A 27,690-nucleotide genomic window follows, 5' to 3' on the forward strand; every position below is an offset into this window, starting at 1 on the left:
GTAGGCTAAATGAACACACATTCATCATTCATCACTAATGGTCTAGTTAGGCACAATGGCACCTTATGTCCAAAATTGTTGGCTAATTACAAAGTTTTAGTGTAAACTAGCCCTAGCCCACTAAAATGAAGTTGTTGTTGTTGTTGTTGTTGTTGTTGTTGTTTTGCCACTATCCACAATTTGGAAAGTGGGCTATAAATGTGTATATATATATATTTTTTTCTTACTTTATTTTGATTAGTAGTGGGCGCTGATGGGCTATTTAAATATGGCTGTGACAATGTATTAATACACAGCGCTCCCTGTCGTTGACAGTCTCACATGAACCAAGGCCGGAAGGTGGTTTGATGATATCCAAAAATATGCCAGAAGCCTCGTTTTCATTTTGATTAATGCTTATGTCCTCTGTCTGTCTGTGTCGCTTGACATTTTGAAAAACAGCATTTCGTGATCTAATAATCCGAATTAAATATACTAGTGAAAGCCCGCAGCAGGAAGTAGTTGATGTGACCAATCAGAGCCGTCGGAGAATAGCCGGACACCGCACAGTGGAACTGCAGGGACAGTGGCTGTTTGGAGCTACATTAGCTTTTTAACATGAACTTAACCTAAGAACCTCGATGCAGACTGCGGACACTGACACGTGTTATTGTGAGTGTAACCAGGTTTAGAGGGTCGGCTTCGGATGGAGATGTGTGATGAGCTGCTGTGGACGCCGCAGACCCGGACTATTGTCTGACAGCTGTCACCGTGTGTGGAGCCATTAGCCCGGTGCTAACGGCTAACCGGGGCTTGAACTGGGCTAATTCAACACAGTCGCTCACACATTTAGAGGTGACTTGAGATGGACATCACATGCTCCGTAGTTGCAGTAAAAGGTGTATTTAGTATGTTGTCCTAAACGTATTTTGGATCATAGCAAGAGAGTTAGCATTTTTAGCTAAAGGAAGGCTACCTGCTTTCATTCAAACCCTCCACACCGCTGCGATATAAACAAGCATTTGACGCGTCTTTGCCAGCCCACACGTAAACAATGAAGAAGTTTTTTGACACTCGCCGGGAGCTTGGGAGCTCCGGGCCCGGCTCCGGAGCGGCAGGAGGCGGCGCTGGGTCCGGGGGAGGGAGCAGCTTCATCGGACGAGTTTTCAACATCGGTCGCTACCAAGTTACGGTCGAAGAAATTGTGGCTGAAGGTATCCTCTAATTTGTTTTAAATGTGTCCCACGTTTTATTGCGACACCTGATGTCTGAGTTCAAGTTAGACAGACTTAAGGTTAGGTCTGAGACACACACCTTTGACTGGATGTCCTGTCCCGGGGCACTGAGCGGAGTTCACTAACATGGAGGCCTATGCTGAGTCACAAGAGATGTTTAGTGTGTGCACAAGGAGGGGAAATCATCTATGAATGTATCTGCTGCTTCTTTTTGAAGAAATTAAAACGCCTTTTAAAGAGGAGCATCTGGAGGTGACAAGTTTCCCATGATCTGCTCAGATCTGCCATGATCGACCATGCTCCAGTAGCAATGCGTTGTTGTTAAGTGTTTTTCAGACTTCCTATAAGTGATCTGTTCTTCTGTATCTACCTCTGTATCTACCTGCGTTGCACCAATGAAATTTCCCCATGTGGAACAATAAAGGATTATCTTATCTTATCTTAAATAATGTATGAAAAACACTGATTTATTCATTAGGCGTGGGATGGACTGCAACTGTTTCACTGTGACTTCATCAAAGACAAGACATTTGAACCCTCTGAGGAAGGCTTGTTATGTGGTGGTGTACCTACTAAAACTTTGTTTCACTTCAAACCATGCCAGAGACTATCAATATACACTTTAGATGTTTCACTTTTGTTCATTTAACATACCCCAGTAAAGGCAGGTGGAGTGTGATGCTCCCAGCCCTGCTACACCTGTTTATTCAGATGGTTTCAGCTTTAGTCAAAGCTATTTCTGTGAGCTCTGGTTGTGGTCTTTGAACTGTGGGCTTCCTCACATGGTGTCTTTGTCCCCTTACGGTTATGGATAAGAAGATCTTCAATTTTATTCATATATAAATACTGGTTATATAGTTGTTGTTTGCTTCCCCTCATTTAAATGCCAGAGGGAGATGGCTCCCTTTCTCTCAGACTACTATCTGTTTACATATAGAATTACAGTGTGAAACTGCTACCTCCCCCAGACATGTCTTCTGCTTCAACACAACCAACTTCTCATTTCAACTTGTCGTAAAAATGGCATTTGGGTGTACAATGCATCATTTCACAATGACATACAAAGTTTGGTTTATATTGTAGCAAAATGCTGAGTTAAAGGAGAAGGGACTATTTGTAGAAGCACTACTTTGGCCACACTCACTGCTTAGTGCAGCATGGACTGCTGCTAAACGTTGCCTAAGAAGATGACTAATCCCACTAATTAACAGGCATCTTAGATTAGACAATGAGACAAAAAGGATGCAGCTTTGGTGCTCTCTGCACCTCACAAACACACAAGCTGTCACTTCAGGCCTCAGCTATGTTTCAACGTTGCCTTTGCCTTGAATAATATGACATTACTGATAGAGGTGCAAGCAGAAGTGTGTCTAAAGTTGATATATAGTTATTTCCTGGTTCCTAATGATTCATCCACTGACTTTGCCTCTTTTCAGCACATCTGCTGACTCACACCTGCTTGTTCAAACTCTCCATACCAATGCCAAACAATCATTATTTAAATACTTAAAATAAATACATTATACAAAATAATGTTATATTATCAATACTGCACATATACAAGTTATATTAACTATGATAAAGATCACACTTAATTTCAAACATAGTTTAATATTTCTTTGATTTTTTTTTTAGGTGGATTTGCTATAGTATTTTTGGTGCGCACTCATCAAGGCGTCCGCTGTGCACTTAAACGAATGTATGTTAACAATGAGCATGATCTGCAAGTCTGCAAACTTGAAATACAAATTATGGTGAGTATATTTATGGAGTTTGTTGTTTAATTATTATGCATTACACTTTTCCAGAATGCTGTCATTTGTAATAATGATTTATGTTACAAGGATTTAACTTTGGCCCCAACATTAGGGGCACATGAAAGGCATGCTATTAGCTTGGTTTGAATATTACACCCTCCTATAAATTAGTTTTGTGTATTGATAGTGTGATACATTTAGAAATGGTTGTAAAATATGGGTTTTTCTTCAGTGTAAATGAGCCTCACTCAGTTTCTGGGGCCACTATAATCCAACTATAATCAATCTCACTATAGAGTGTCATCATTGCTTCCAGGCCCTTGGATCAGATCTGTCATATATCTGTCTATATGTCTTCTATTATGCCCCATGGTACTATGGCACATCAGAATTATGCCAAAACTAACCTGTAAATGTTGTGGTTAAGGTTGTTGTTGTTGTTTTATGGCGGTTGGCATCCGAGTGTTGCATTACCGCCAGACTTTATTCCTCAGACTCTGTCGTAGTCCGTAAAAGTACTCCTCCCATTGCTTTGGCGTTACAAAGCCCATGAGGTCATGATGTGTTTTTGTGACTAGAATAGTTGTTGTTGTTGTTGTTTTATGGCGGTTGGCATCCGAGTGTTGCATTACCGCCAGACTTTATTCCTCAGACGTTTCGTAGTCCTCAGACTCTGTCGTAGTCCGTAAAAGTACTCCTCCCATTGCTTTGGCGTTACAAAGCCCATGAGGTCATGATGTGTTTTTGTGACTAGAATAGTTGTTGTGTTGTTGTTGTTTTATGGCGGTTGGCATCCAAGTGTTGCATTACCGCCAGACTTTATTCCTCAGACTTTGTCGTAGTCCTCAGACTCTGTCGTAGTCCGTAAAAGTACTCCTTCCATTGCTTTGGTGTTACAAAGCCCATGAGGTCATGATATGTCTTTGTGACCGGCTTTATTCCAGGGAGACTCTTCTTCATCTTCCTCTCCTTCTTTGACGTTCGGTGCTTCCATCGTACAGCTTTATTCTTCAGGCTTCATTCTATAGGCTTTAATATGTCCACTGATTTCGCCGCTTGGTAGCCGTGCGTCTACGAGACTGGGCGAGGACAGGAGACCACCCCCACCCCCATCTCGTCACTCTGACTCCCCACAAGCAGACCCCCATCACTCCGACTCCCATTTAGCGCCTTTAGCCTGTTTTCTATATCTGCCCAATCAAGCTCCTTTGTTCCAAGGAATCTCCCTGCAGCTTTAGCAATGATCCTGATCCTTTCAGTTCTGCTTTGAGTCTGAGCAGCACAGTTTACAACATCCACCATAAAGAGTACAAAATCCTCTCTATCCACAACCAGGGTATTCTCATTAATTCTGGAACCTGCACACTTGGGACCTCCACTCTTGAAACCTTCACACTTCTTGGGAGCCACGCTGGCCTCTCTCATTTCGCCCTGGCTGGGAGCAACGCTGGCTCCTCTCTCTGTATTTACTCTAAACTCGTTACTTGAAACTTTCTTGACTGCATCTGCATAGGATATACCTTGAGAGACCTTTATTTTATGCACCTCAGCAGCTCTTTTGCTAAACCTGCATCCCCCGTAGGCAGAGCTATGTTCTTCCCCACAGTTACAGCACTTCAGTTTTGCACCCACATCACACTTCCCATACTCATGATCTCCTGCACATTTACCACACCTTTGCCTGGTAGTGGATAGAGAGGATTTTGTACTCTTTATGGTGGATGTTGTAAACTGTGCTGCTCAGACTCAAAGCAGAACTGAAAGGATCAGGATCATTGCTAAAGCTGCAGGGAGATTCCTTGGAACAAAGGAGCTTGATTGGGCAGATATAGAAAACAGGCTAAAGGCGCTAAATGGGAGTCGGAGTGATGGGGGTCTGCTTGTGGGGAGTCAGAGTGATCAGAGTGACGAGATGGGGGTGGGGGTGGTCTCCTGTCCTCGCCCAGTCTCGTAGACGCACGGCTACCAAGCGGCGACATCAGTGGACATATTAAAGCCTATAGAATGAAGCCTGAAGAATAAAGCTGTACGGTGGAAGCACCGAACGTCAAAGAAGGAGAGGAAGGTGAAGAAGAGTCTCCCTGGAATAAAGCCGGTCACAAAGACATATCATGACCTCATGGGCTTTGTAACACCAAAGCAATGGAAGGAGTACTTTTACGGACTACGACAGAGTCTGAGGAATAAAGTCTGGCGGTAATGCAACACTTGGATGCCAACCGCCATAAAACAACAACAACAACAACAACAATGGAAGGAGTTCTTTTACGGAATACGACAGTCTGAGGACTACGAAAAGTCTGAGGAATAAAGTCTGGCGGTAATGCAACAATTGGATGCCAACCGCCATAAAACAACAACAACAACAACATCCTCTTGCTCCTCATCCTCGGCTCAGTCTCCAACACCCCCCACCTCTATAAACGTTTACCCAGCCCTGTGCTACATAAGTAAGCAACCACAGCCTGACACAAACCCTGTGACTGGATCGCCAGAACGTTCCGCAGATTGAACTCCCGCCCATTATTCCGAAACCACAAGGCCAACCCGGCCCTTTCGCTATCATAAGCCTCACAGCAAATCAGCACATGCTCGACAGTCTCTGGCACCCGACAGTGACCACACAGACCGGTCGGATGTTTGCCTATCCTACTCAGTGACCAATTGAGTCCAGCATGGCCAATCCTCATGCGGGCGAAGGCCCTTTCCTCCCACGCGTTCCTGCCCATAGACCCGCAAGGACCCACACTACCCTGTATGTGATAGAGATGCCGTCCAGTAACACAGTGGCTCCAAAATTCCTGCCAAAGGCCGACCACATGACTCTTGATAACGGGCTTGATTTCAGACTTGCCCAACTCAACCGCCACATCAATTGATGGCCGCCGAAGGGAACGTTTAGCCAGTGCATCAGCCATTTCGTTACCATCCACCCCCACATGCGCAGGGACCCAAATGAAGGAAACCCTCACATCCTTCCTGGACAGGGAGAGCATCAGACAGAAGATGCCATTCAACACATCCTGTCTGCAATCCGATTTCCCAGATTTAATGCTTTGCAATGCAGAAAGGCTGTCAGAGGCCACCACAATGCCGCAACACTGCAAAGCAGATTCCGCCCATTCCAACGCCAACCGTATCGCTATGAGTTCCGACGTGAAAACAGAAAGGCGATCTGTCAACCTCTTCTTGACCGCTAGCCCCAGGTCAGGCACAAAATAAGCGGCGCCAGTACGCCCACTCTCAGGATCCCTAGACCCGTCGGTATAAATAAACACATCACCTGAGTGCTTATCGATGAGCGCTTGAACGGCAAACTGCGGTGCCCTCCCAGCGACTCCTCTAAGCTTGCCATGCAAGCTAACATCAACAGGAGCCGGGACAAACTTCCACGGAGCTATAGCAGACAAAGCCACCGACGGGTTCACACGCAGATCACCAACCCCCGCAAGCCGCGCCTTCGCATTTCCTACCTGGCTGAAAACCATTGCATGTATTGCACAAAAAGTGAATAGAATGTAGACAAACACAAGTACAGAATTAAAGCCGCGGTAGCGGCGATGATGGCTCTCGCCACCCGCGCGACCGTGTTTTGATCGCGATTGCCCCGACACTGCATTCTCTTGGACTTTATTCTTTAGACTTTATTCTTTAAACCCCCTCCTCCCTGTACCTCCGTCACCTAGCAACAGAGACTCGCCGCTAATGCTGATGCTAACGCTAATGCTAAGACCACAGCACGAGAGGAAATGTTGCACCAAAATAAAAGAGGAAGTGAAGGCATTCATTGCGCCCCTGCTGGCCAATTGTGAAAATACACCATATCTGCGATGCACTTTTTTCATGGCGTCTCGATGAGGATATAATCCATGAGTTTCAAACAAATCAGACAATGTTGAGTTTTTCACACAATGGGTAGAGGGCGCTATAGAGTAAATTTGTTATATAGGTATTAATTATTTCCAATCAGACCATAAAAACGCATTAGTGAGTGAAATATGAGCTCCGTAGATCAATTCCATTAGGCGTGACTTGTCCTTGAAAAAACAGGAAATTAAGCCTTTTTTGAGGACGTGTTACGCGGAGACCGTAAAGAATATCATCATTCTTTTGAATATTGGTGTTGTTTTGAGCTCGATCGGACAAAAAACCTAGAACAAGTAAGATTTTGAAAAAAAAAGTCAAACGTGGTCGGCGCCACTTTGATTCAACATGGCTGATTTCCTGTTTATCATAGAGCGATGCTGCCAGGTGTGTTTTACTCGTCAGAGGTCAAAGGTCAAAGGTAGCTCTATCATTGTTCCAAGTTTCATTTGCCTTGGCCAAAGATTAAGAGTTTCATGTTTTTATGAACTAGTCGGCACTGTTGCGACGGGCGTTCTCGCAACCTCAATTTTATTGGAGTTCGGGCCGAGCCGATCGCGTCTATGTCCCATGTGTGACATTCATCAATGTTCAGGGGGTCAAAAATGCCCGAGTTGTGGCAAAATGACCATGAATAATAATAATAATAAGAAACCAGGCAATAACAAAGACTCGTCGCATTCCATTCCATGAAATGGCTCGAGCCAAATATCACCTCATTTGGAATAATATTCCAAATGAGCATCATTTTGTGAAACTCCAATACAATATTAAGGCTAGAAACAGTATTTATTTTTTGCAATATGTTCAGAAATTTAGTCGGGTCTAAAAGAGTTTCTTCCTTTTTGCCTCCATTCTAATGACATAGATAAGGCTCTTGTTTATTTCTCATACATTGTCCATCTCGAATGATTTTGTGCAAAGTAAAATACTAATGTGGGTGTATTGTTTCTGCAGAGGGACCTTGTTGGGCATAAAAACATAGTTGGTTATCTGGACTCGAGCTTAACAGCTGTTGGTGCTGGAGACGTCTATGAAGTCTTAATCCTCATGGACTTTTGTCGAGGTATATCTAGTGTCTTAAATATCTCATTTGGCAAGAGTTTCACAATGACTATATGGCTCATGTACAGTATATATATATATATGTGTGTGTGTGTGTGTGTGTGTGATTCTTAGGGGGACAGGTGGTGAATCTAATGAACCAAAGGCTTCAGACGGGTTTCTCTGAAGCAGAAGTCTTGCAGATCTTTTGTGACACGAGTGAAGCTGTTGCACGTCTCCACCAGTGCAAGACCCCAGTCATCCATCGAGATCTTAAGGTAATTCATGCTTAATAAATCTGTCGAACTAAGAAATCTTTAACTCTCTTTTTCTACCAGGTTGAGAATATTCTCTTGCATGACCGAGGACATTATGTGCTCTGTGACTTTGGAAGTGCCACCAACCAATTTCAGAACCCTCAGACTGAGGGAGTGGCTGCTGTGGAGGAGGAAATCAAAAAGTGAGTTTGGACCATGACAATGATGATTTCTTTTTCATCAATAAAATGTCATTGAGCTCATGAATTGTCGTCTTCATTATCTATAGATACACTACCTTGTCTTATCGGGCCCCAGAGATGGTAAACCTTTATGGTGGAACTATCATTACAACAAAAGCAGATATTTGGGTAAAACTCATGCACTAAACTGCATACTACTAAAATCATGTTTGCATATGTAATAATTATGAATGTTATTTGTCTATTCAGGCCATGGGCTGTTTACTATATAAGCTTTGTTTCTTCACGCTTCCTTTTGGGGAGAGCTCAGTAGCCATCTGTGATGGCAATTTCACAATCCCAGACAATTCTCGATATTCCCAGGAAATACACTGTTTCATCAGTGAGTAAATTTATTATGCTTATAATCTGGATTATGTAAACATTGCTGTTGTTTTTTCAAGGATATATGCTTGAACCTGACCCAGACAAGAGACCAGACATCTATCAAGTGTCCTACTTTGCCTTTAAACTGGCCCGGCGAGAATGTCCAGTCCCAAATGTACATGTAAGTTACTATTATACAGGCCTTTAGAGAGTTAAGGCGGGCTACAAACTATTTGCAGTGATAACTGTTTAAGTACATTCAGAGGGGAAACCTAAAAGTGGTTTAATGTCACTGTTATAGAATTCACCCATTCCTGCAAAACTTCCTGAGCCCATCAGAGCCAGTGAAGCCATGGCCAAAAAGAGTCAAACCAAAGCTAGGTGAGAGTAAATCAAAGTCAATGAAAATTATGTTCTTGTATCGGGTATTAACTTGTGCAGTCTTTAGGCTTTCAGACCCCGTTCCTACTCTGGAAACCTCAATTGCTCCACGACAGCGACCCAAACCTGGTCAGGCTCAGGCTCAGGCCATTTCAGGCATGCTTTCCATTCAGCCTGCAGCCACGCCACGCAAAAAGTCCAATGCTGTACCAGGTATAAGAGGCTGACCCTGTTTGAACAGTGCAATTTATGAAATGGTTAAAACATTTTATTTTGTAGGTGGTGTCCCATCTTCAGCCTCTCCTACTGTTCAGCCTGTATCTCAGCCGGCTCAACAGCCTGTGAGCATGCAGCCGACACCACAACATCAGCCGCTTCTCATGAAGCAACAGCAAGCCCATGCTTTTTTAAGCCCCCAAAGTAACCAGCAGGTAATAGGGTCATACTCAACTTTTCTTGGTGACATGTTGACATTTGACTGTAAGAAATTGAGCACTGACTCATGAGGTTTTTGTTAGCTTTGTCTTATTTTAAAAGCAAACATGACTTGCTATTTATATGTAGCATTTTGTGGCACAGACAGTCCATCTTCGCAAAAGTGCTTCTTTGGCATCCACTTTGCTGCAGTCCCGAGCTAAAGTGTCCCAGCAGCACCAAAAGCAGCTCACTGCTCTCATTGGTTGTGCACATGAGTCGATGCCTTCTCACCTCACTCCAATCCCAGAGACTACAGCCGCTGCTCCTGGAGTGGGCGAGGACGTTGTGGTAACATTACCCTGCTGCTGTCTGCTGCTTTCTGCCAGGGTCAAAAACGGCTTATCTCAAACAAATCAATAAAAACATTTGCTCTCTTTCCTATTTGGGACAGCAAGTTGAAGAGTGCTACTGGAATGGTTTTCTTTGGCCTGTCATGCTTTTATGATAAAAAGCTTTTTCCTGATATACTCTCCCCTTCTCAATGATCATTTTTGGTTTATGGGTTTCTGTACCTTTTTTTTACTTCAATGGGGTGTATGCTGCGACATATCTTCTTTAAAGGCTCATTGTTACTATGACTTTGTTGTTTGTACAGTTCTGTACAGATCTGTCTCACTGTCAATTGTAACATTTCTTTTGCAGAGCCGAGGCATACACAAAGCAGGCTCCCTGACTCCTCCCTCATCACCAAAGATGGCTCAAAAAAGTGGCCACAGACGCATCTTGAGTGATGTCACTCACAGTACTATTTTTGGGGTTCCTGTGAGTAAATCCACCCAGCTTCTTCAAGCAGCAGCAGCTGAAGCCAGTCTCAACAAGTCCAAGTGCGTATAACAACCCCTCACATCTCTAAAAAAGAGCTCAGAGCCACATAAACCCTCATTCAGGAAAAAACACCTGGACGATTTGAGTGATCTTTAAATATATGTTTTAGATCTGCTAGCACTACTCCCTCTGGCTCGCCCTGTTCGTCCCAACAAAGTGTGTACCACCCGCCCGACAGCAGCAGCATCATAGCCCATCCTGCTGGCCCCAGCCTCTCCAGCTGGAACCCTTTTGGGGATGATAATTTCTCAAAGCTTACAGCCGAAGAGCTTCTAAATAAAGACTTTGCAAAGCTTGAGTGTAAGAGGGCCTAAAATAAATGCTGAATATGAAAATGTAATCAATCTAACTGCTGTTGGTTTGTTTGTGCAGCTGGTCTATCAGGGGAGAAACTATCTGGCTCCAGTGAAAATATCATTTCTGGGCTTCAAGCATTTCCAGGTACAGCATTTTATTATTATTTGTATTACTTGCACGGTTTTTTTAATCTATGAATAAAGTATTACATTCATATGATGATTATTTGACATTCTGTTTGTTGTAAATTGCAATATTGATCTACAAGACACGTTGATAGAAACAGGTCTGTTCAAAACTGCCAAAGTGTTCTCTGCCCTTCCCTGACTGATTTGCATTTATGCTCTTTACGAGAAATTGCTTTGCAGCATTTTTTAAAAAACTTTAATTATATGACCTGAAGTATTTTAAGTACAAAGCCGTGGGCAGAGAAAGCGGATTGCAATTTCATCCACTTTCTACTTCATTCAGAACCATTTTAAGATTTGTGGCCTAATGCATACATTTTTGGCTGTTCAGAGGCATCTGGCTCCTGCTTCTTGGTATATAATGGACAGGATCTATTTGAGCAGCAGCCTCACAGTAGACCCTTGTCACTTGAATAGTGTGTGTAGCTACAGCTCCATCACATCTCATTTGCAGATCTCCGGCTGTTGCTTGGTAACCTCAAGGACAACTTCTTTGTTAGTTGGATTTCCTTATTGCTGGTGTTTCTTCCTAACAATCCCTGCAGCCTGAAGAGAAAGTTAAATGAGCTGCCCTGTTAGAGGAGAATCTTTAGCCTACTACACTCTGCAAACTCCTTGGTGTTGTCACTGTTTAAGGCCTGGGCCGACCGGCTAAAACTAGACTATTGCATAATCAGGGCGTAGTAATCTGCTTTTAACGTCTGTGGTGTAGCATGGATTAGCTGTACCAGATTAGTGTTTAGCCTCACAGGGATAGATTAGCTTTCTAACTATTTCAGAAAATCTGACTTGTTATCTTCATTAAAAGGACCAAAGCGTCACATGTGCTGTACCATTTTGTGACCAACACATTCCTCCTCTAAGACCCACCTTAATGTCCCCCATTGTTGTTTCTGTGAGTATTTGCATCCCAAAGCAGTTTTGAAAGACTGCATGAGACATGGTATGTCTGTCCCTGTATATACATTTCAAAATATAAAACTTTACTAATATTACTAAGGTTATTGTGATTTTGTGGTTTAATGGCACAATATGAATTTTGACTCTTTTAGTTGTTAAATTAAGTTGCTACCATTTGTTATGGGTTTGTTAGACCATGAACTTAATTTGAATTTGTGTTTGCTTTGTGGTATAAACATTTTGCCTTGATGTTCAAAAGAGGTGTGCAACTGAAGTGTGTTTGACAAGTGTTGTCAAATGTTAAAATATTTTAATTCTACGATATAATATAATATATATATATATATATATAATGCAAACATAGCTAACTGAATTGGGGCCTTCCCCCTTCTATCTGCTGTCTCTGTCACTCTCTTTCCTTTCCTCCCCTCTACTTTTTCTGCCTCACAGAGAAACTGATTGAGGGGCTGATGTCCCCTGAACCCTCGCTGCTGCTCCCTGACCTCTTAACCTCGGCTGACCCTTTTAAAACTTCCTCTGAGGGCTGCACTTATGGTATCTGCTCTTGTTTGACTCTTCCCCTCTGTTACTGTGGTCAATACTTAAATCGCCCATTAAACTCATTAAACATTTTTATTAAATGGTTTTGTTTATCTTGTGTAGCAAAAACCGAGGTATGTGTGGACTCACTGATTCCTGGTTTAGAGGCTCCACAATCCCAGCGGCAACCAGACGTGAGCTCCTCTGGCATTCAAGGTCAGCTGTAGTTTAATAGCAGCTTGTAGTCAAGAAAAAGTGAAATGTAATTGAGGCCTATTATGTTCCCTTTCCACATGCTTTACCCAGCTTTACATGCCACGCCTCCTCCCGGCTTTAGCGCTTTTCCACCTTTTGAGTGTCGACTCATCATAGGAGGCAAAATAATTATAGGTGTAGCTCAAACAGTCTGTGCTGATTCTAAATAAATAAGCAGGAAGTCAGAGCGCATCCCTGAAGAGCTGCAAGATTAACCGCAATTAACAGATGCATTTATCATATCTCACAGGCTTCTAAGTACCATCATTTCCTCCACATACAACTTAATGTCCTGTCTTACTCTGCACAAAAAACCTGCTAACCCTGTGGTTAAAACCCATACAAACGTGTTCTAAAATACCAGTGATTCTTTTATTAGTTTGTCAGTTCATTTCAGTCTTTTGTCAATTCTCCTGGACACATAATCTTATTGTTGGGACTTAAATACTTGAAAAATCACACAATTGGATATTTTTCCCAAATCATGGAGCCCCCACAATTAGGGTTAGGTTTTTTGTTCTTTTTTTTTGTCTGTGGCCATGTATTAGTCAAGTGGTTAACACGCTACACTTTGATGAACACCGATAATTAGCACATGACTATAACATGATGCCTGGTTAGTTGTATTTTTTTATGTAGTCTTGGTGCGACTTCTGGAGCTAACAGTCCGACCCCTCTGTCCTTCTGCTTGGTCCCGACTATCTCAGACCCTCTCACTGGTGACGGCTCTCTGCTTGGCTGCGACCTCCTGTCTCACACTCCTTCTCACAAAAACCAGTGCGTTTCCTCTATTAATAACCACTCTAGATCCTGTCTGGAGGAACAGCTGACAAACCAAGCCTCTGCTGGTAAGGGCATTTGGGTCAAAGCCGCAAAAAAATGCATGTTCTGTCCTTCTCGTCTCATTCTGAATCGACCTCTTACGCTTTTTTTTCCCCCCACCATTGCGTCTTGGCTGCCTCAGACTCTTCTCTCTTGTCGTGTGGGCACCAGGGCAACAATGATGAGTTTGACCCTATACCTGTGCTCGCATCCAAAAACACAAGCCAAGGTAAGCGCCAGTGGAAACGGAGCATCTCGAGACAGCCTTTTCTGCTTGCATCACCAGCCCTTATAAATGTCCCCCGAGAGTATCGAGCGTAGACGCGATAAGCCGAGAATGCAACGCACTTTCACAGAGGCCAGTGTTTCCCAACCAGCGGTACAGGGACACGTGTCATTTATGTGTATTTGAACATAAAATGTACTTTGTTGTATATTTTACGTGGTTCTGTAGGATGGTTCTGGCATTGCTATCGTTAAAACAAGAAAAGATATCACCACTTATTGGCACTGTAAGAGTAAACGGATTTATAATTGATAAAAGAAATACCGTTGGGAACCGCTGAGTCTACGCATCTCATTGTCATGTTATTGAGTGTTAGTTTTCCGTCTTTGCGTCCGGCACTGCCCCGCCCGCAGGTGTTTTGCCCATTGTAGTTTATCATCGCGTTTCAATGGTTTTCCCTCTCTCTCCCTGTATTAATGCATCTGTGTCAAATTGATCCCTGCTCACACTCTGCCTGTCTTTTTTCTCTTTCTGCCCCTCCGTTCATGCATCCTTCCTACCATTGTCATCAAATATTAATTTATCCATTTATTTAATCTTTGTTTGGAAAAAAATATAAAATAACTTTTGCTTTCAAACTTCCCTTTGGCTCCATCTCTCTCCTTTTGTTTGGTTTCCCCTCTTTCTTTCTGGCACGTTTCAGGTGGTCACTCCCGCAGCAACAGTGGCACTTCTGAGTCCAGCATCCCCAACCTGGCCCGCTCCCTTCTGCTGGTGGATCAGCTCATCGACCTCTAGAGGCGGTGGGAGAGGTCGAAGGGGCAGAGTGCAATGCTAAAACTGTCGGAAAAAAAGGGCGGGGCAGGGCTAGCAAACGGGGACACTCGATGTAGCACCTTTTTAAACCAAGAGAAACCAGATTTATTGTTTAGCTGTCCCTCCTTGGCCTCCACTCCATCTCTAGCTGCCTGATAAGCTGGCTCTATTATCGCTGCTGAACTGCGACAAAACCGTCACGTAAAACAACCGTGAATGCCTGAACATATCGTTGGCTTCTCTTCATACTTTGCTCATACTTTTCTCTCATTGAATGCGCTGCCATTGTGAAGTTTTCTTGTGCATATTTGCCGTGTTCTGTTTAAGCTTTTGTTGAATGACTTTGGCCTATTCATTCATTACAGGGATAACTTAGTGGACCTATTATATATGCACTTTGTCCTAAAAGGCTTTGAGTTCAGAGCATATGTGCTTCTATAAAGTACTGTGGCGAACATGTGTTTTGTGCACCGCGTGTATATCACAGTAATGGTAATAAAAGATAACTTGGAAGTAGGTAATATGTCACAAACAGGATGCAACTACAATACTGTGGATTTACACACATGGCACTATTTGGCACAGCAGACAGATAGTTTCATCTTGATGTTTTGCTAAATTGACCCGCTTGAATGGTGCTTGAGAATTATTTAGATTTTGGGCTTGACAAGATTTCTGTATGAACAAAATCATTGTATTTTTCAAGTGTTACTGAATGATGGATAGCTTTAGATGTTTTGTGTTTGCAGAAACTATTGTGAATGATGTACAGATTGTATGAAGGATATTTGACAAATGTGATGTTATATTGTCATTTTTGTTACGTCATTATTTATTTTAGACACTAGTTGTGGCCCAGAGATGTGCTGTTTGCATCAGGACGTCCTTTACTCTTGAAACACTATGTAGTTTTCAGTGTAGCTTGTCTTTTTGATTTCATAGTGACTCACTCTCACCTCCTTTACATAGTATTTAATTACTGGGATTCCACACAGGAGTTACTGTATCTCACCTTTTCTCCGTTATGTTTCAATAATGTATTTGGTGTTAGTAACATTGCGGTGTCATCAAGACTATTCTATGCAATATGTTTCATTTCATCAGTACAGGGGGATCTGTAGTAGACTTTGACTTGAAAGGTTTTACTTGTCTTGGTATAAGTGATAATTTTGTTGTGCTGGATGAATTTAAATAGTTGTGTTTTAATCAATAGCAGCAGATGTCAATCACTTTTAGTGTCTGCTTCTGTGAATAAAGCTCATAATTGTAAATGGCATTAAGTCTCACTTAATTATTGACACAAAGACAGTTGGCTTTGTCCTGTATATGGATAATTTTAGGCAGAATTAGATACAACTTGTTCCCAAGAGATTGCTGTAACTGCTGCTTCACACGTCCAGGTAAGAACGATGTGTGTTCATCTGTGCAGTGTCACTGCTGCTTCCTGTGCAGTCAATACTTTGTTTCCACTCATTTCTTGTTGTCTTTTCTCTAAAACATGAGATGTATTACAGTTTATTACAGACAAATTTGTGGAAGCAATAGATTTGATGTTGTAATGGTAGCACTGGTTTGTCTGATTAGAACAGAGCCTATGTGTGTTTTGTTACTGTGCTGTAGTTTTACTACTGATGCCTTAGTGTGGTGATAGAAAAGCTTGTATGTTGTGGTTCCTAGCATTGACACAATACATTTAAACACAACTTGATTTGTCTTGAATGTCTTCTGCATGCAGATCTCCAGGGAGAGAGTAATGGATACTGTGTTCTGGCTGAGGGACCCGAGATGGGACCTTCAGATCCTCAAACAAATGAAGGCTGTGTTCATTCGAGCGATGACGAGGAGCAAGAGCCCAAACCGGATGAGAGCGGCGTGTCTGCTCATGACTGCAGTGGCTCCAGGCCTCTGCTGCTGGACTCAGAGGAGGAAGAGGATGCTCCTCGCTACAACGCTGTCCCCTCACAACCTCCTATGGCTTACCCTCCATCAAACCCCATGGTCCAGAACAACTGCCAGCACACGTCTGCTGTTCCCCCTGAGACCGCCACAGCCACAGATGCTGACGTGTTCTCAAATGCCCCGTTTCGGAATGAACATGAAGACACAAGCGATGTGTTTGCCAATGCCCCGTTTCCACGCCCCTCTGCTGCAGCACAGCAGCCCATTGATGTTTTTGCTCAGGCCCCTTTTGGAAAAAGAAAAGAGTCGACAGGAGTGGCCAGTGTAACTCTACATCCACACGCAACTGAACCTGGCGTCTTGGGAAATGTCCCCCCGCAGCCTTTCCGTCCTCAAGCTTTAGCCAAATATTCCCGTCACTTTGAGGGGACAGTCCCACAGCAGCCCGGCTCAGCTCCAGGTCCTATGAGCGGACAGGCCGCTGTGGGCTCTGTCCCAGTAGCACCTTTACACTCTTGGACCTCAGAAAGGAGTGCTGGAGACCCCTTTGTCTCTGCACCTTTTCATGTCAAAGCTCCACAGGAAAAACCTTGAACACTCAAATGTCAGGACAAGGACACAATTATGCAAAGTCAGAGTCTTGAATGGGGTTGCCTGTAGGGCTGCATGGATCTAGTACTGCAATGTCATTTACATTTGAATGACAACATCTTTCATGGACTGATTTTACCTTATGCTGATTTATCCTTTTGGTACACTCACAAACAGATCATGTGGTGGTTGAGTTAGTGTTTAATCTACCTCACATATTGGGTTTATAATGACTCTGTGAGGGAATTGTAACTATTATAATTAAACTAGTTTAAACTCTTTATGCAAAAGAGTAATTAACGGGTGAAGGCAGTTGACGTATTTCTATTGCTTTGCAACTATTGTCTTTGGCCTTCAAACCTGAGATTGTGTTTTAACAATATGCTGGATAAAGATGCTCGTGTAACTCCAGGAAAAGAACATTGTAAAATGTTTGGCTGTGGCAACAAACAAATACAAATACTACAAAGCCCCAGTACGTAACCTTTTAATCAGAAAATAAAAGCATGTTACTTCATTTTTGCTTTGCCGCCTCTAGTATGCAAAGTCCAGTCCTATCACTCATGCTGATGAAAGTGTTAACTTGGAAATATGTTATGCAGTTTGACAAGGACCTGGTTGCTTCGCACAGCACTCCATGTCTGTGAATGTACTGGTCAAAGCTTAAACCAGAGATCATGAAACAAACGTGCTTCTCAGTATGGCATTTGTTCATCTTGATTCTAAAAAGCCTTTTGCAAATCACACAGCATTTTGTCACCATGGCACTTTTAAGAAAGCGGGTCGGGCCTTTTTCATACCAACGTTTGTTTCTTTATTGCAATACACAGTGTCTCTTGTATGTTGAAGTCTACAATCTTAAAATGCCTTCCTGATGCGCAAAAAGGAAGGCTGCACATTGTAACAAATAGCCAGAGCTCTCTTACTGACTCATTGTGCTCCTATTTGGACACGCGCAAAGCCTGGCCTCTACGCATTTTATGGAGAACACACGACTGTTGAAAATATTTTTTCATGATGCACATTCTGCCTTTAAAATCATATTAAAATGAATGTAAAGTTATTATTTGTGTTGACTCCATTCATTTAAACTTGTTACTGGTTTGTTCTTGTAAATAGTAAAAATATTGCTTTAAAATGAGTTAAATATTATTGTCTTGTGTATCTAACTACAAAAACACAATTTTGATAAAGAATTTAATAAAATTAAGTCTTATTAAAGCCCCACCATGTAAAATGTCAGTTAAAAAATACATATGATTGAACTAAATACATTATCTATGGCGTGAATATATGGTTTAATTCAGTTCTGTTCCTTGTCCGATAGAGGTCAGTCAATAACCACTGCGCTAATACTGCGACTGAAGAAGAAGTCACAGGAAAATGGCGGTTTTGAATATTTTCTTCAATGAAATCTGCGCCTCTTAACTGGTTTAAAACGTGTTTATGTTCACGTTTCTCTAAATACATATAAGACGGGTAGAATTTCAGTTTTTTTAATCCCTTTTAATGGATCGCCTGCTTTGTAAAGACTACATTTAATGTATCCTTGAGGTTAGAAGTACAATGGCCACTCAAAGAGTCCTTCCTCAAAGCAAAGAAAGTCTGTTGCAAAATTACAACAAACGTCTGAAAGATGACATCAAGTCCATCCTTGACAACTTCACCGAAATCATCAAAACGGCCAAGGTAAGCGAACTATAAATCCATGCAGATGTAATGTAATGCTGTAGACTTCTGCATTTATTTTGTATTTTTGCGAAAACTTGAAATGCGTTTTGGATCAGATTGAGGAGGAGACGCAGGTTTCTCGACCGGCCCAAGCAGAACAAGACCATTATGAAATGCACGTCAGAGCGGCCAATATTGTACGTACTGTTTACATTCTCTTAATCTGTGATCTGTTTTACAATAACCTCGATGAATACTGTTGCTGCTTCTGACAGGTTCGTGCTGGTGAGTCCCTGATGAAGTTGGTGTCAGACCTGAAACAGTTTTTGATTTTGAACGACTTTCCCTCCGTGAATGACGCGATCAGCCTCCAGAACCAGCAGCTCCGCTCGCTGCAGGACGAGTGTGACAAGAAACTCACGTCCCTCCGAGATGAAATCGCCATTGACCTTTATGAGCTAGAGGAAGAATATTACTCCTCCAGGTACAAATAGGATCATACCGCTCCCATCCCACCCGCCCTTTAGTGTCCCATACTCGCTTTGCATAAGTCTACTTCTACATTCACCCCGAAACTCAAGGCGAGTATCACCTATAAATGTCTTTTACTATTGTTCATTTTTGTTATAGTGTATTTAAGCACATACATTCGACATATCGGTCGTTATCTTATCTTGGACATTGAAAATGGTGCAGTGCATAGGCAACGACTCTGTTTGAGGGTGATTTTGCTCATCTTTATTGTAAACAAAATTGCAAAATTAAGTACTTTACTTTATTGAAAATTAAATATAATTTGCAATAATGCATAAGAATATGCATTGTTTTGAATAGATTGTTAGGGAACTTGTATTGACTCAATTCAGCATCCACTTCTTCCAAGAGAACTGTTTGGGACTCTTTCCACATTTGGACTCTTAAACACAAATGGCTCAAGCTGTGTCTTGCAGTGTCCATCAAGTGTAACTAATAAAAGAGACAAAGCACTGTAGTAGTTGGTCTTCATTGAGCATTAAGGACCGTCTTTATGGAGCATGTTGAGTGCGGGTTTCCTTTCTACGCTCCTGCTTCCTTGCCATCAACTAACTTGTCCTTGCTTAACTAAAACGTTTCAATCAGCCTATTGTGTGATAATTTAAAGTACTTTTGTGTAACATGCTTCTATGTTGATTTAATGTTTGCGTTTGACTGCTTTATTCTGACCTGCTGCTCTTGTCTGCTTTTCTGTTTCTTGCTGTGCTGCCTCTTTGCATCCTGCTGGTTTTTGCTCTGCAAAGCTACAGTCTATGGGACAACTCAGACGTGCCCCTTTGTGAGGCCTACCGTCGCCCGGATAGCTGGACGTCCCCAGACAGTAGCTGTAGTTCCCCGTCCGAGGACAGAGAGGACACTGATGGGCCTCTTGCACCAGAAACAAACCCTCAGCACCAACTCAACGGACACAGCACCACAACTGAAAAACCTTGACAAACTGTAGTGTTATACTTTATATTTGCTGTAATGAACCAGAGTTTTGCGACTTGGACAGATTCCCATTACAGTAGTTACATAAATATGTTATGATACAGACATGGATCAGTGCTTAGTGTGTTTGTGTTAGAAAATGTTCTGATTTTTATTTCTTTTTTTTTTTTCAATAAAGTTTATAGTAGGAAAGACATTCAGCTCAATTTCAAACATGAAAACATTTCAGGTCACAATCTTAATTATCAGAAACATATGGTTCTTAAAAGGAAACTGTAATGCGCTGTGTTCACGTGTCATCACAACAGTCTACAATGTTTCTAGTTTAAACTAGAGCGGAGACAGCAGATTCTATGGTACAACGTTTATCTGTCGTGACGTGGTTTATAATATCTATAAAAATCATTGGTATTATCCACATGAAACAAAAACCAGCACAAAGTTCGACTAAATTAGTGGTACAATTATTCAATTCCAAAGCTTTGATCGCTGTTAAGGGACTTTAAGCCATAAGATTACTAAAAGACGTTTGTGGCATCAATCCAACACGTTCAACATTTGAGAATTTCTATTTTAAGATATTTTGTCAAAAACAGTGACGCCCCCATTGAGTTACGTCCCACCATTTGAGATTCTGACAATGTCAAATGACCTATTCGGTTAAATTGTAATCAAGCTAGTTGTACTAGTGACACATTTAGTTGCAAATGAAACCGAGTTGATTAATATCGACGATTCATTTTCTTAAACTTCTCATAATGGTAATCATCTGTGGCTTTTTCATTGTTGGGGCGTTTACGAACGTTGGGAGGAGAGGGCGCTGTTGGAAATGAATGAAATCATATTTAAATAATATAATCCAATAATATATTTTGAAATGTAAACACTTGTCTTACCTTCTAAGCCTGGTTTTTCAGTGTCCCCCACACGCAGTGGTCTTGCTTTAGGTTCTTCTTTGTGTCTGTTGTTATGTCTTTGGGGTGCATTTACATCCTCATGATAAACTAGGAAAAAACATCAAGATTACCTCAAACATCAGACCTTGGAGTGGAAATCCTAAAAATTAATGACACTCACAGCGATTGTGTTGGACGTAATTGACAGCAATGTTTGTGGGTACAAATGATGTTCCAAGGTCTTTTTTCTTATTTCTTTGCTCTGCCAACAACTTGGCCTTTGCCTCTTCTGTATAAATAATGTTCTTGATTTTTGCACTGAAAAAGTTTACATATTACAACTGATTCATAAAAATATCAGAAGAACATCTACAACTTACTCAATGCCCAAATCAACTTCAGGGATCCCACTCAGCATCTGGTTGGACAACATCTCCTCTGTTTTCTTGGCAGAATTGACATTGATACTCTCCGGCAGCTCATAAAGGTGATCCTCTGCGTTTTTCACCTTAACCTTCAGTTCTTCATCTTCCACCAAACCCTTCTTCTTTTTCAACTCAGTCTCAATATATTTCATCCTGAAAAATCACATATAGTACTGAGTAAATGCAAAATCCATCAAGAATACTAGAAACTGGTGTATTCGCAGTTTTACTTACATGTCAGCATCCTCATCTCTTCTGTTGGTCTCGGCAGAAAAAGAAGTACCAAGACTAAGATCCGTCTCATCTTCTGTCCTATTGACGTGAAAGTTTACATTTTAATCATACTAATCTAAAAGGTTTGTACAAATTAAGGAAGGCTTGTAATCACTTACATGTCTCTGTTTCTGTCTTTGACCTTCTTCATATCTACAATTCCTCCAGCCTTTAGCTTGTAGGGATCATTCTATGAAACACAGGGTAATACAAATTTAACTTGACACAATCACGCACACAGAATGTATAGGAAAAAAATTACTCACATCAATCTCAGCTTCAGGTGGTAGTTTTTCTCCAACCAACAAGGCGGTAACACTGTTGGAGGTAGGTTTTAAGATTTGAATTAGCTTCATAAGTGAACTTTACTATTTCACTTACAGAGGTTGATATTGCTAAAAGAACTACCATAGGTCAAATGCAGAGGACAATTTTCCCAATACAATAAAATGTACCTCAAACCTTGAACATTCCTACTGTGAGCTGGGTTGCCTCTCCACAGACCTGACCTGTAACCTGACGTGTCATCTGCTTGTCTCGATGGCATTGTATGGCATTTAATATTATGTAATTTATCTCCATGAAGTCGAGCACTGTTAGAGACTTTTGCCGTCCTTGATTCTTTTTTTTAGCCCAAATCCCCATTTGATTCACACAATGTAGGGCTAAGAACTTTCCAGTTTGACCAGGAATCTTTTGTTGACCAAGCACATCATTGATCTAATATATTAATATACAACACAGCTCTTTACTTTACCTGACCCCCTTCTGTCTCCTGCGCAAGCTCTGAAGCTCTTTTGCCTCTTCCACTTTTGATCTATGTCACAAAAACACAACTATACGTGAGTGTGAAAAACATTTTTTACTTAAAACCAGATCCAAACGTGAACACCGGGGAGTCAATAGTGAATACACAACGCACGCAAAATCCCGTTAACGTTACGTAAAATTAGACTGTACCTGACTTCTTCCGTTGTCTCATTCTCTTCTTCATCCGAGGAACCTTTTCTCCTTCTAAAATTCTTCCCACACGGCATTCTTTTCTTATATTTAACTGAGATACTTTGAGAACTCGAACAGCGTATCCCAAATGAGCAAACAGGGGACTACTTTAACAGACGTACAATAATATCACTTCACTTCCTCTGCCATTTCCGGGGTCTGTTTAGGCCATGGTTTAGGCAATCAAAACAAACATGGCGACCTACAGACAGATCTCTGCATTAATGCGCAGTTCTTCAAATATTTTGCGAGGGTAAGTACTTGATGATCTTGTGGTTGATGCTCTGTGAAAAGCGTCAACTGTGTTTAAAAAAAAAAAAAAGCTTAAATTTAAGAAGCTGTATTCGCATGGTCAAAGTCATGCAGCCCGTCCATGGATCTATGAGCCCATCACGCGAACAGGGATAACGCTAGTTGTAATCGAAGTCTGAATAATAAAGTATGAAGTATAGGCGGTCTAAATGAAGTCTAAAGAGGTCTGGCTGTCATGTAACACTTGGAGACCAGCCGCCATAAAACACCAAAGAAGAAGAAGACTTAAATAAATACAGTACTTTACTACAATACAGTTTCACAAATAATGCTCAATAGCAAATAAACCCTCGCAAAAAAAATGTATACAACTTCAAAATGTAGGCAAGGCAAGTTTATTAGTAAGTACTAGAGCACAGTTTGCACACATAGTAAGAACATATGAATTGAAACAAAATAACTTGAATACTATTTTTTTAATGTACTTTAAAGAGCAGAGCACATGATTTCATATCCACAGCTAAACAGAACAGTTTTGAGCCTAGATGTAAACATGATCTGTCTCCCATTCTCAGACAGTCTCTTCCAGGTTTTAACTGTATAAATCTGAAAACACTAATTCCCCATGTTTAATCCTGCCTTTGGGCACCAGCAAGAGGCCGGTCCCTGAAGTCCATGTTTAGTCCTGATTCTGGGCACCAGCAGCTGGTCCCTGGGTCCCTCAAAGTCACAGGTGGTCCATATGGCACTAACATGTCAGAAAAAAATAATTACTCTCAGTAACCACAATTAACCATTTGTCCAAATGGTATCCACCTCATACAGTGTGGTTTTTGATTGTTATTAAATTATGAATGTAATTGTTTGTTATTTATTTCTCGTTTGTACTCTATGGCAGTCTTGGAAATGGGCATCAGTGTGCTGAATTCCACTGGTCATCTCATAACACAAGAATCCAAAGCCTTGCGTCACGAACTTTTCCCTGGATAGTTCCTGGTGTGTAACTCTGCAGTAATAACACATTGTATTAAATATACACTGTCTTATCACAGTTTTAATGTTTTAATGTTTGGCCTTAGAAAGAGGAATGTTTGTACAGACACAGGACACACCAAATCCAAACAGCCTAAAGTTTCTTCCCGGTTGCTCAGTACTTGATTCAGGAACAATGGATTTTGCAGGCCCTCGAGATGCATTCTGTTCACCATTAGCCAGGTAAATTATTTTTTATATAATTGGATGAATAAATTTCAACCGCTCTCCTTGTAGGGAGAGATTTTTAAGATATAGTTATTAGTTTTGTAGTAATTAGTAATATGTTTTTAATTTGTTCTAGTCTTTGTTTTTAAGTTTCTAACTATAAAGCATCTTTAAAAATGACACTTAAAACAGATGTTGTTATTATATTATTTTTATTATGTCGTAAGTAATTTTGATTCTTTTTCAGACAGCTCTTTAGAATAGATGGTGTAAAAAGTGTTTTCTTTGGCCCGGATTTTATCACCATAACAAAGGTATTGTCTGAGGTTTATTAGGGTTAGTAATGTGGATTAATGCATTATTCTAAGCATACATAAATAATGTATTTAAAAAACTGTTTAGGCGGATTCTGAAATGGAATGGAGAGTCATAAAGCCTGATGTATTTGCTACCATAATGGATTTTTTCACATCAGGACTTCCAGTGGTCAATGAGGACATTAAGCCTAACCCAGATACAGGTAAAATACTGCTAAAATGTAGTTTTCAATGTTTTATTCAAGCATATCTCACTCTGTTGGTGAACTATTTCAGCACCATCAGATGAGGATGATGAAGTTGTTGCTATGATTAAAGAGTTGTTGGATACTAGAATACGGTATCTATTACAATTGAGATTAATTGGATATAAATAAAATCCTTTTGTAATTTCTTATTCCCCTTTAAGGCCCACTGTGCAGGAAGATGGAGGGGATGTTCTCTATAGAGGGTTCGAGGATGGGGTTGTTAAATTGAAGCTACAGGGCTCCTGCACAAGTTGCCCCAGTTCTATTGTTACCTTGAAGAGTGGCATTCAAAACATGCTGCAATTTTACGTCCCGGAGGTGGACTCTGTGGAGCAGGTATGGCTTTTTACTTTGGCATGAACACTTGATCAACGTGATATATAGCTACTAACAAGAGTTTGAACATTTCTTGTTTGAAAGGTTAAAGACGACGATGACAACGAGGCTGCTCAAGTTTAAATCATGTCGCAACATCTACCTCACTTTACGCTTTCATTGTTCCAGTAGGGAAATTTGTCCTCTGAATTTGACCCATCTTTCAACGCTGCGGGGGAAACCTGTCAGTCAGGACCAGTGGGCATCAAGGTGTAGCGCCCAGGTATCCATCTCCAGATCTTGGCCAGAATGGCTTTTTGTCATTACTTACACGCAAAAATGCTTAAATTTCACCTTGCAAAAATACAAATTGATATATTATACAGTGAAATATTTATTATTATTAAATTGGTGTAAATAAAATGTGTCCTTTATTTATCGCACATCTCATCTCATACAGAAACGCCAAGGCCAGTACAAAAGTGTTTGTTTTTTCTTCTTTATAAGTATCGTAGAAAACGCTTCAGTTGTAGTCATCTGGACTCAGTTTGAAAAATAGACGTTTTGACTCTCATCCAAGAGTCATTGTCAATAAAAGAATTTGTTGTTGTTGTTGTTGTTGTTTTATGGCGGTTGGCATCCGAGTGTTGCATTACCGCCTGACTTTATTCCTCAGACGTTTCGTAGTCCTCAGACTGTCGTAGTCCGTAAAAGTACTCCTCCCATTGCTTTGGTGTTACAAAGCCCATGAGGTCATGATATGTCTTTGTGACTAGAATAGTTGTTGTGTCAGAGACCAACCACTTTTACGGACTACGACAGAGTCTGAGGACTACGAAACGTCTAAGGAATAAAGTCTGGCGGTAATGCAACACTCGGATGCCAACCGCCATAAAACAACAACAACAACAACCTTGCTCAACACCCGGTCTGGAGAGACGGGAGATGGCGGAGGAGAGTGGATCGGTGGTCGAAGACGTTCTGGACGGCGTGGAGGAGCAGCCTTTTCTGCCTGCACGTGCCCGGAAACGTAAAAAGTCCCTTAGCTCGTCCGAGGGTTCTGGGAATGAGCAGCAGGATGAGGCTGAAGCTATTGATGTCCGGGGTGAGAGCAGAGACTGTAAGGTGATCATAAAGCTTGCACAGGATAGTGCATCCTTTAAGGAGTGGAATTCAGTGGCATTGTCAAAGAGCCTAACTGTAGCTGTGGGAGTGATCAAGAGTGCGAGTGTCCTTAGAGATGGCTCGCTGCTGGTCGTGTGCAAGGACGCGGCTCAGCAACGGAAGGCGATTGGAACTAAACGTCTGGGTGGAAAGGACATTCTTGTGTCTAATGCTGAAAGAAACACGGTCAGAGGAGTTATCGTAGGTGTCCCTACGGCGACGTCTGTGGATGAAGTTAAGGAGAATTTGACGGGAGTTACGGTGGTGGACGCTAGGCGTTTGAAGGTGACCCGGTTTGGGGTAAGATGTGACAGCTTGTCGGTAATGGTAACACTTGAAGGGAGGTGCCTGCCTAGTAAGGTGTTCATTGGGTTCATGTGCCATGACGTTAGGCCATATGTTCCACCGCCCCTGCGTTGCTTTAAGTGGCAGCGCTTTGGGCATATTGCAGCGGTCTGTAGAGGGAGGCAAAGATGTGGTAAATGTGCAGGAGATCACGAGTATGGGAAGTGTGACGTGGGAGCAAAACTGAAGTGCTGTAACTGTGGGGAAGAACATAGCTCTGCCTACGGGGGATGCAGGTTTAGCAAAAGAGCTGCTGAGGTGCATAAAATAAAGGTCTCTCAAGGTATATCCTATGCAGATGCAGTCAAGAAAGTTTCAAGTAACAAGTTTAGAGTAAATACAGAGAGAGGAGCCAGTGCTGCTCCCAGCCAGGGCGAAATGAGAGAGGCCAGCGTGGCTCCCAAGAAGTGTGAAGGTTTCAAGAGTGGAGGTCCCAAGTGTGCAGGTTCCAGAATTAATGAGAATACCCTGGTTGTGGATAGAGAGGATTTTGTACTCTTTATGGTGGATGTTGTAAACTGTGCTGCTCAGACTCAAAGCAGAACTGAAAGGATCAGGATCATTGCTAAAGCTGCAGGGAGATTCCTTGGAACAAAGGAGCTTGATTGGGCAGATATAGAAAACAGGCTAAAGGCACTAAATGGGAGTCGGAGTGATGGGGGTCTGCTTGTGGGGAGTCAGAGTGATCAGAGTGACGAGATGGGGGTGGGGGTGGTCTCCTGTCCTCGCCCAGTCTCGTAGACGCACGGCTACCAAGCGGCGACATCAGTGGACATATTAAAGCCTATAGAATGAAGCCTGAAGAATAAAGCTGTACGGTGGAAGCACCGAACGTCAAAGAAGGAGAGGAAGGTGAAGAAGAGTCTCCCTGGAATAAAGCCGGTCACAAAGACATATCATGACCTCATGGGCTTTGTAACACCAAAGCAATGGAAGGAGTACTTTTACGGACTACGACAGAGTCTGAGGACTACGACAAAGTCTGAGGAATAAAGTCTGGCGGTAATGCAACACTTGGATGCCAACCGCCATAAAACAACAACAACAACAACAACAACAACAACAACCGGCTTTATTCCAGGGAGACTCTTCTTCATCTTCCTCTCCCTCTTTGACGTTCGGTGCTTTGGAAGTACAAAGCCCATGAGGTCATGGGACGTCTTTGTTGTTTTACAAAGCCCATGAGGCCATGGGAC

At 41.9% G+C, this 27,690-nt stretch overlaps 4 protein-coding genes across 12 annotated transcripts; 3 read left to right on the forward strand and 1 right to left on the reverse strand.

The window, feature by feature from the left end:
* The first annotated feature begins 519 nt into the window (after nucleotides 1-519).
* aak1a (AP2 associated kinase 1a) lies at nucleotides 520-17,985 on the forward strand. Of its 6 annotated transcripts, none has more exons than XM_072434128.1 (20): nucleotides 520-1,193; nucleotides 2,850-2,968; nucleotides 7,793-7,901; nucleotides 8,015-8,157; nucleotides 8,218-8,339; nucleotides 8,426-8,507; nucleotides 8,589-8,721; nucleotides 8,783-8,886; nucleotides 9,007-9,086; nucleotides 9,154-9,299; nucleotides 9,366-9,517; nucleotides 9,666-9,851; nucleotides 10,206-10,387; nucleotides 10,498-10,688; nucleotides 10,761-10,829; nucleotides 12,224-12,328; nucleotides 12,437-12,529; nucleotides 13,276-13,416; nucleotides 13,533-13,619; nucleotides 16,168-17,985. In XM_072434128.1, exons 1-20 carry the CDS (start codon nucleotides 1,034-1,036, stop codon nucleotides 16,923-16,925), a joined length of 3,162 nt encoding a protein of 1,053 aa, XP_072290229.1. In that variant the 5' UTR covers nucleotides 520-1,033; the 3' UTR covers nucleotides 16,926-17,985. The 6 variants fall into 6 exon arrangements, with proteins under 6 accessions (XP_072290229.1, XP_072290234.1, XP_072290230.1 ...); XM_072434133.1 differs by lacking the exon at nucleotides 16,168-17,985 and adding an exon at nucleotides 14,320-15,759; XM_072434129.1 differs by lacking the exon at nucleotides 9,666-9,851 and having other exon boundaries at nucleotides 521-1,193.
* Nucleotides 17,986-18,351: 366 nt separating this feature from the next.
* On the forward strand, nucleotides 18,352-20,131 carry med22 (mediator complex subunit 22). Of its 3 annotated transcripts, none has more exons than XM_072432818.1 (4): nucleotides 18,352-18,611; nucleotides 18,710-18,790; nucleotides 18,869-19,077; nucleotides 19,877-20,117. In XM_072432818.1, exons 1-4 carry the CDS (start codon nucleotides 18,489-18,491, stop codon nucleotides 20,058-20,060), a joined length of 597 nt encoding a protein of 198 aa, XP_072288919.1. In that variant the 5' UTR covers nucleotides 18,352-18,488; the 3' UTR covers nucleotides 20,061-20,117. The 3 variants fall into 3 exon arrangements, with proteins under 3 accessions (XP_072288919.1, XP_072288918.1, XP_072288920.1); XM_072432817.1 differs by having other exon boundaries at nucleotides 18,383-18,611; nucleotides 19,871-20,131; XM_072432819.1 differs by having other exon boundaries at nucleotides 18,389-18,611; nucleotides 18,869-19,963.
* Nucleotides 19,578-22,766, reverse strand: cunh9orf78 (chromosome unknown C9orf78 homolog). Its single transcript, XM_072432815.1, has 9 exons — nucleotides 22,612-22,766; nucleotides 22,409-22,468; nucleotides 21,918-21,969; nucleotides 21,771-21,841; nucleotides 21,613-21,690; nucleotides 21,334-21,531; nucleotides 21,135-21,271; nucleotides 20,954-21,061; nucleotides 19,578-20,877 (listed from the first exon to the last, which is right to left on the reverse strand). Exons 1-9 carry the CDS (start codon nucleotides 22,686-22,688, stop codon nucleotides 20,780-20,782), a joined length of 879 nt encoding a protein of 292 aa, XP_072288916.1. The 5' UTR covers nucleotides 22,689-22,766; the 3' UTR covers nucleotides 19,578-20,779.
* A 48-nt stretch (nucleotides 22,767-22,814) lies between these two features.
* nfu1 (NFU1 iron-sulfur cluster scaffold homolog (S. cerevisiae)) lies at nucleotides 22,815-25,353 on the forward strand. Of its 2 annotated transcripts, none has more exons than XM_072432755.1 (8): nucleotides 22,815-22,906; nucleotides 23,804-23,901; nucleotides 23,985-24,120; nucleotides 24,353-24,419; nucleotides 24,508-24,625; nucleotides 24,699-24,762; nucleotides 24,832-25,012; nucleotides 25,100-25,353. In XM_072432755.1, the coding sequence occupies exons 1-8, from the start codon at nucleotides 22,848-22,850 to the stop codon at nucleotides 25,127-25,129; spliced, it is 753 nt and encodes a 250-aa protein (XP_072288856.1). In that variant the 5' UTR covers nucleotides 22,815-22,847; the 3' UTR covers nucleotides 25,130-25,353. The 2 variants fall into 2 exon arrangements, with proteins under 2 accessions (XP_072288856.1, XP_072288855.1); XM_072432754.1 differs by having other exon boundaries at nucleotides 24,832-25,006; nucleotides 25,091-25,351.
* Nucleotides 25,354-27,690: the final 2,337 nt, after the last annotated feature.

This window comes from Eucyclogobius newberryi, unplaced genomic scaffold, assembly GCF_026437365.1.
Source record: "Eucyclogobius newberryi isolate DKJ021-1_F unplaced genomic scaffold, fEucNew1.0.hap1 SCAF_6, whole genome shotgun sequence".
NCBI classification, from domain to species: Eukaryota; Metazoa; Chordata; class Actinopteri; order Gobiiformes; family Gobiidae; genus Eucyclogobius; species Eucyclogobius newberryi.

Coding starts and splice junctions, on each gene's coding strand:
- aak1a (XM_072434128.1), top strand. CDS start 1,034: ATGAAGAAGTTTTTTGACACTCGCCGGGAGCTTGGGAGCTCCGGGCCC. Junction 8,340..8,425: donor GTGGAGGAGGAAATCAAAAA/GTGAGTTTGGAC, acceptor CATTATCTATAG/ATACACTACCTTGTCTTATC. Junction 12,329..12,436: donor CTCTGAGGGCTGCACTTATG/GTATCTGCTCTT, acceptor TATCTTGTGTAG/CAAAAACCGAGGTATGTGTG.
- med22 (XM_072432817.1), top strand. CDS start 18,489: ATGGCCACTCAAAGAGTCCTTCCTCAAAGCAAAGAAAGTCTGTTGCAA. Junction 18,612..18,709: donor AAATCATCAAAACGGCCAAG/GTAAGCGAACTA, acceptor GTTTTGGATCAG/ATTGAGGAGGAGACGCAGGT. Junction 19,078..19,870: donor GAAGAATATTACTCCTCCAG/GTACAAATAGGA, acceptor TGCTCTGCAAAG/CTACAGTCTATGGGACAACT.
- cunh9orf78 (XM_072432815.1), bottom strand. CDS start 22,688: ATGCCGTGTGGGAAGAATTTTAGAAGGAGAAAAGGTTCCTCGGATGAA. Junction 21,691..21,770: donor AAAGACAGAAACAGAGACAT/GTAAGTGATTAC, acceptor TCACGTCAATAG/GACAGAAGATGAGACGGATC. Junction 21,272..21,333: donor GAAGTTGATTTGGGCATTGA/GTAAGTTGTAGA, acceptor AAACTTTTTCAG/TGCAAAAATCAAGAACATTA.
- nfu1 (XM_072432754.1), top strand. CDS start 22,848: ATGGCGACCTACAGACAGATCTCTGCATTAATGCGCAGTTCTTCAAAT. Junction 24,420..24,507: donor ATTTTATCACCATAACAAAG/GTATTGTCTGAG, acceptor AAAACTGTTTAG/GCGGATTCTGAAATGGAATG. Junction 24,763..24,831: donor TTGTTGGATACTAGAATACG/GTATCTATTACA, acceptor TTCCCCTTTAAG/GCCCACTGTGCAGGAAGATG.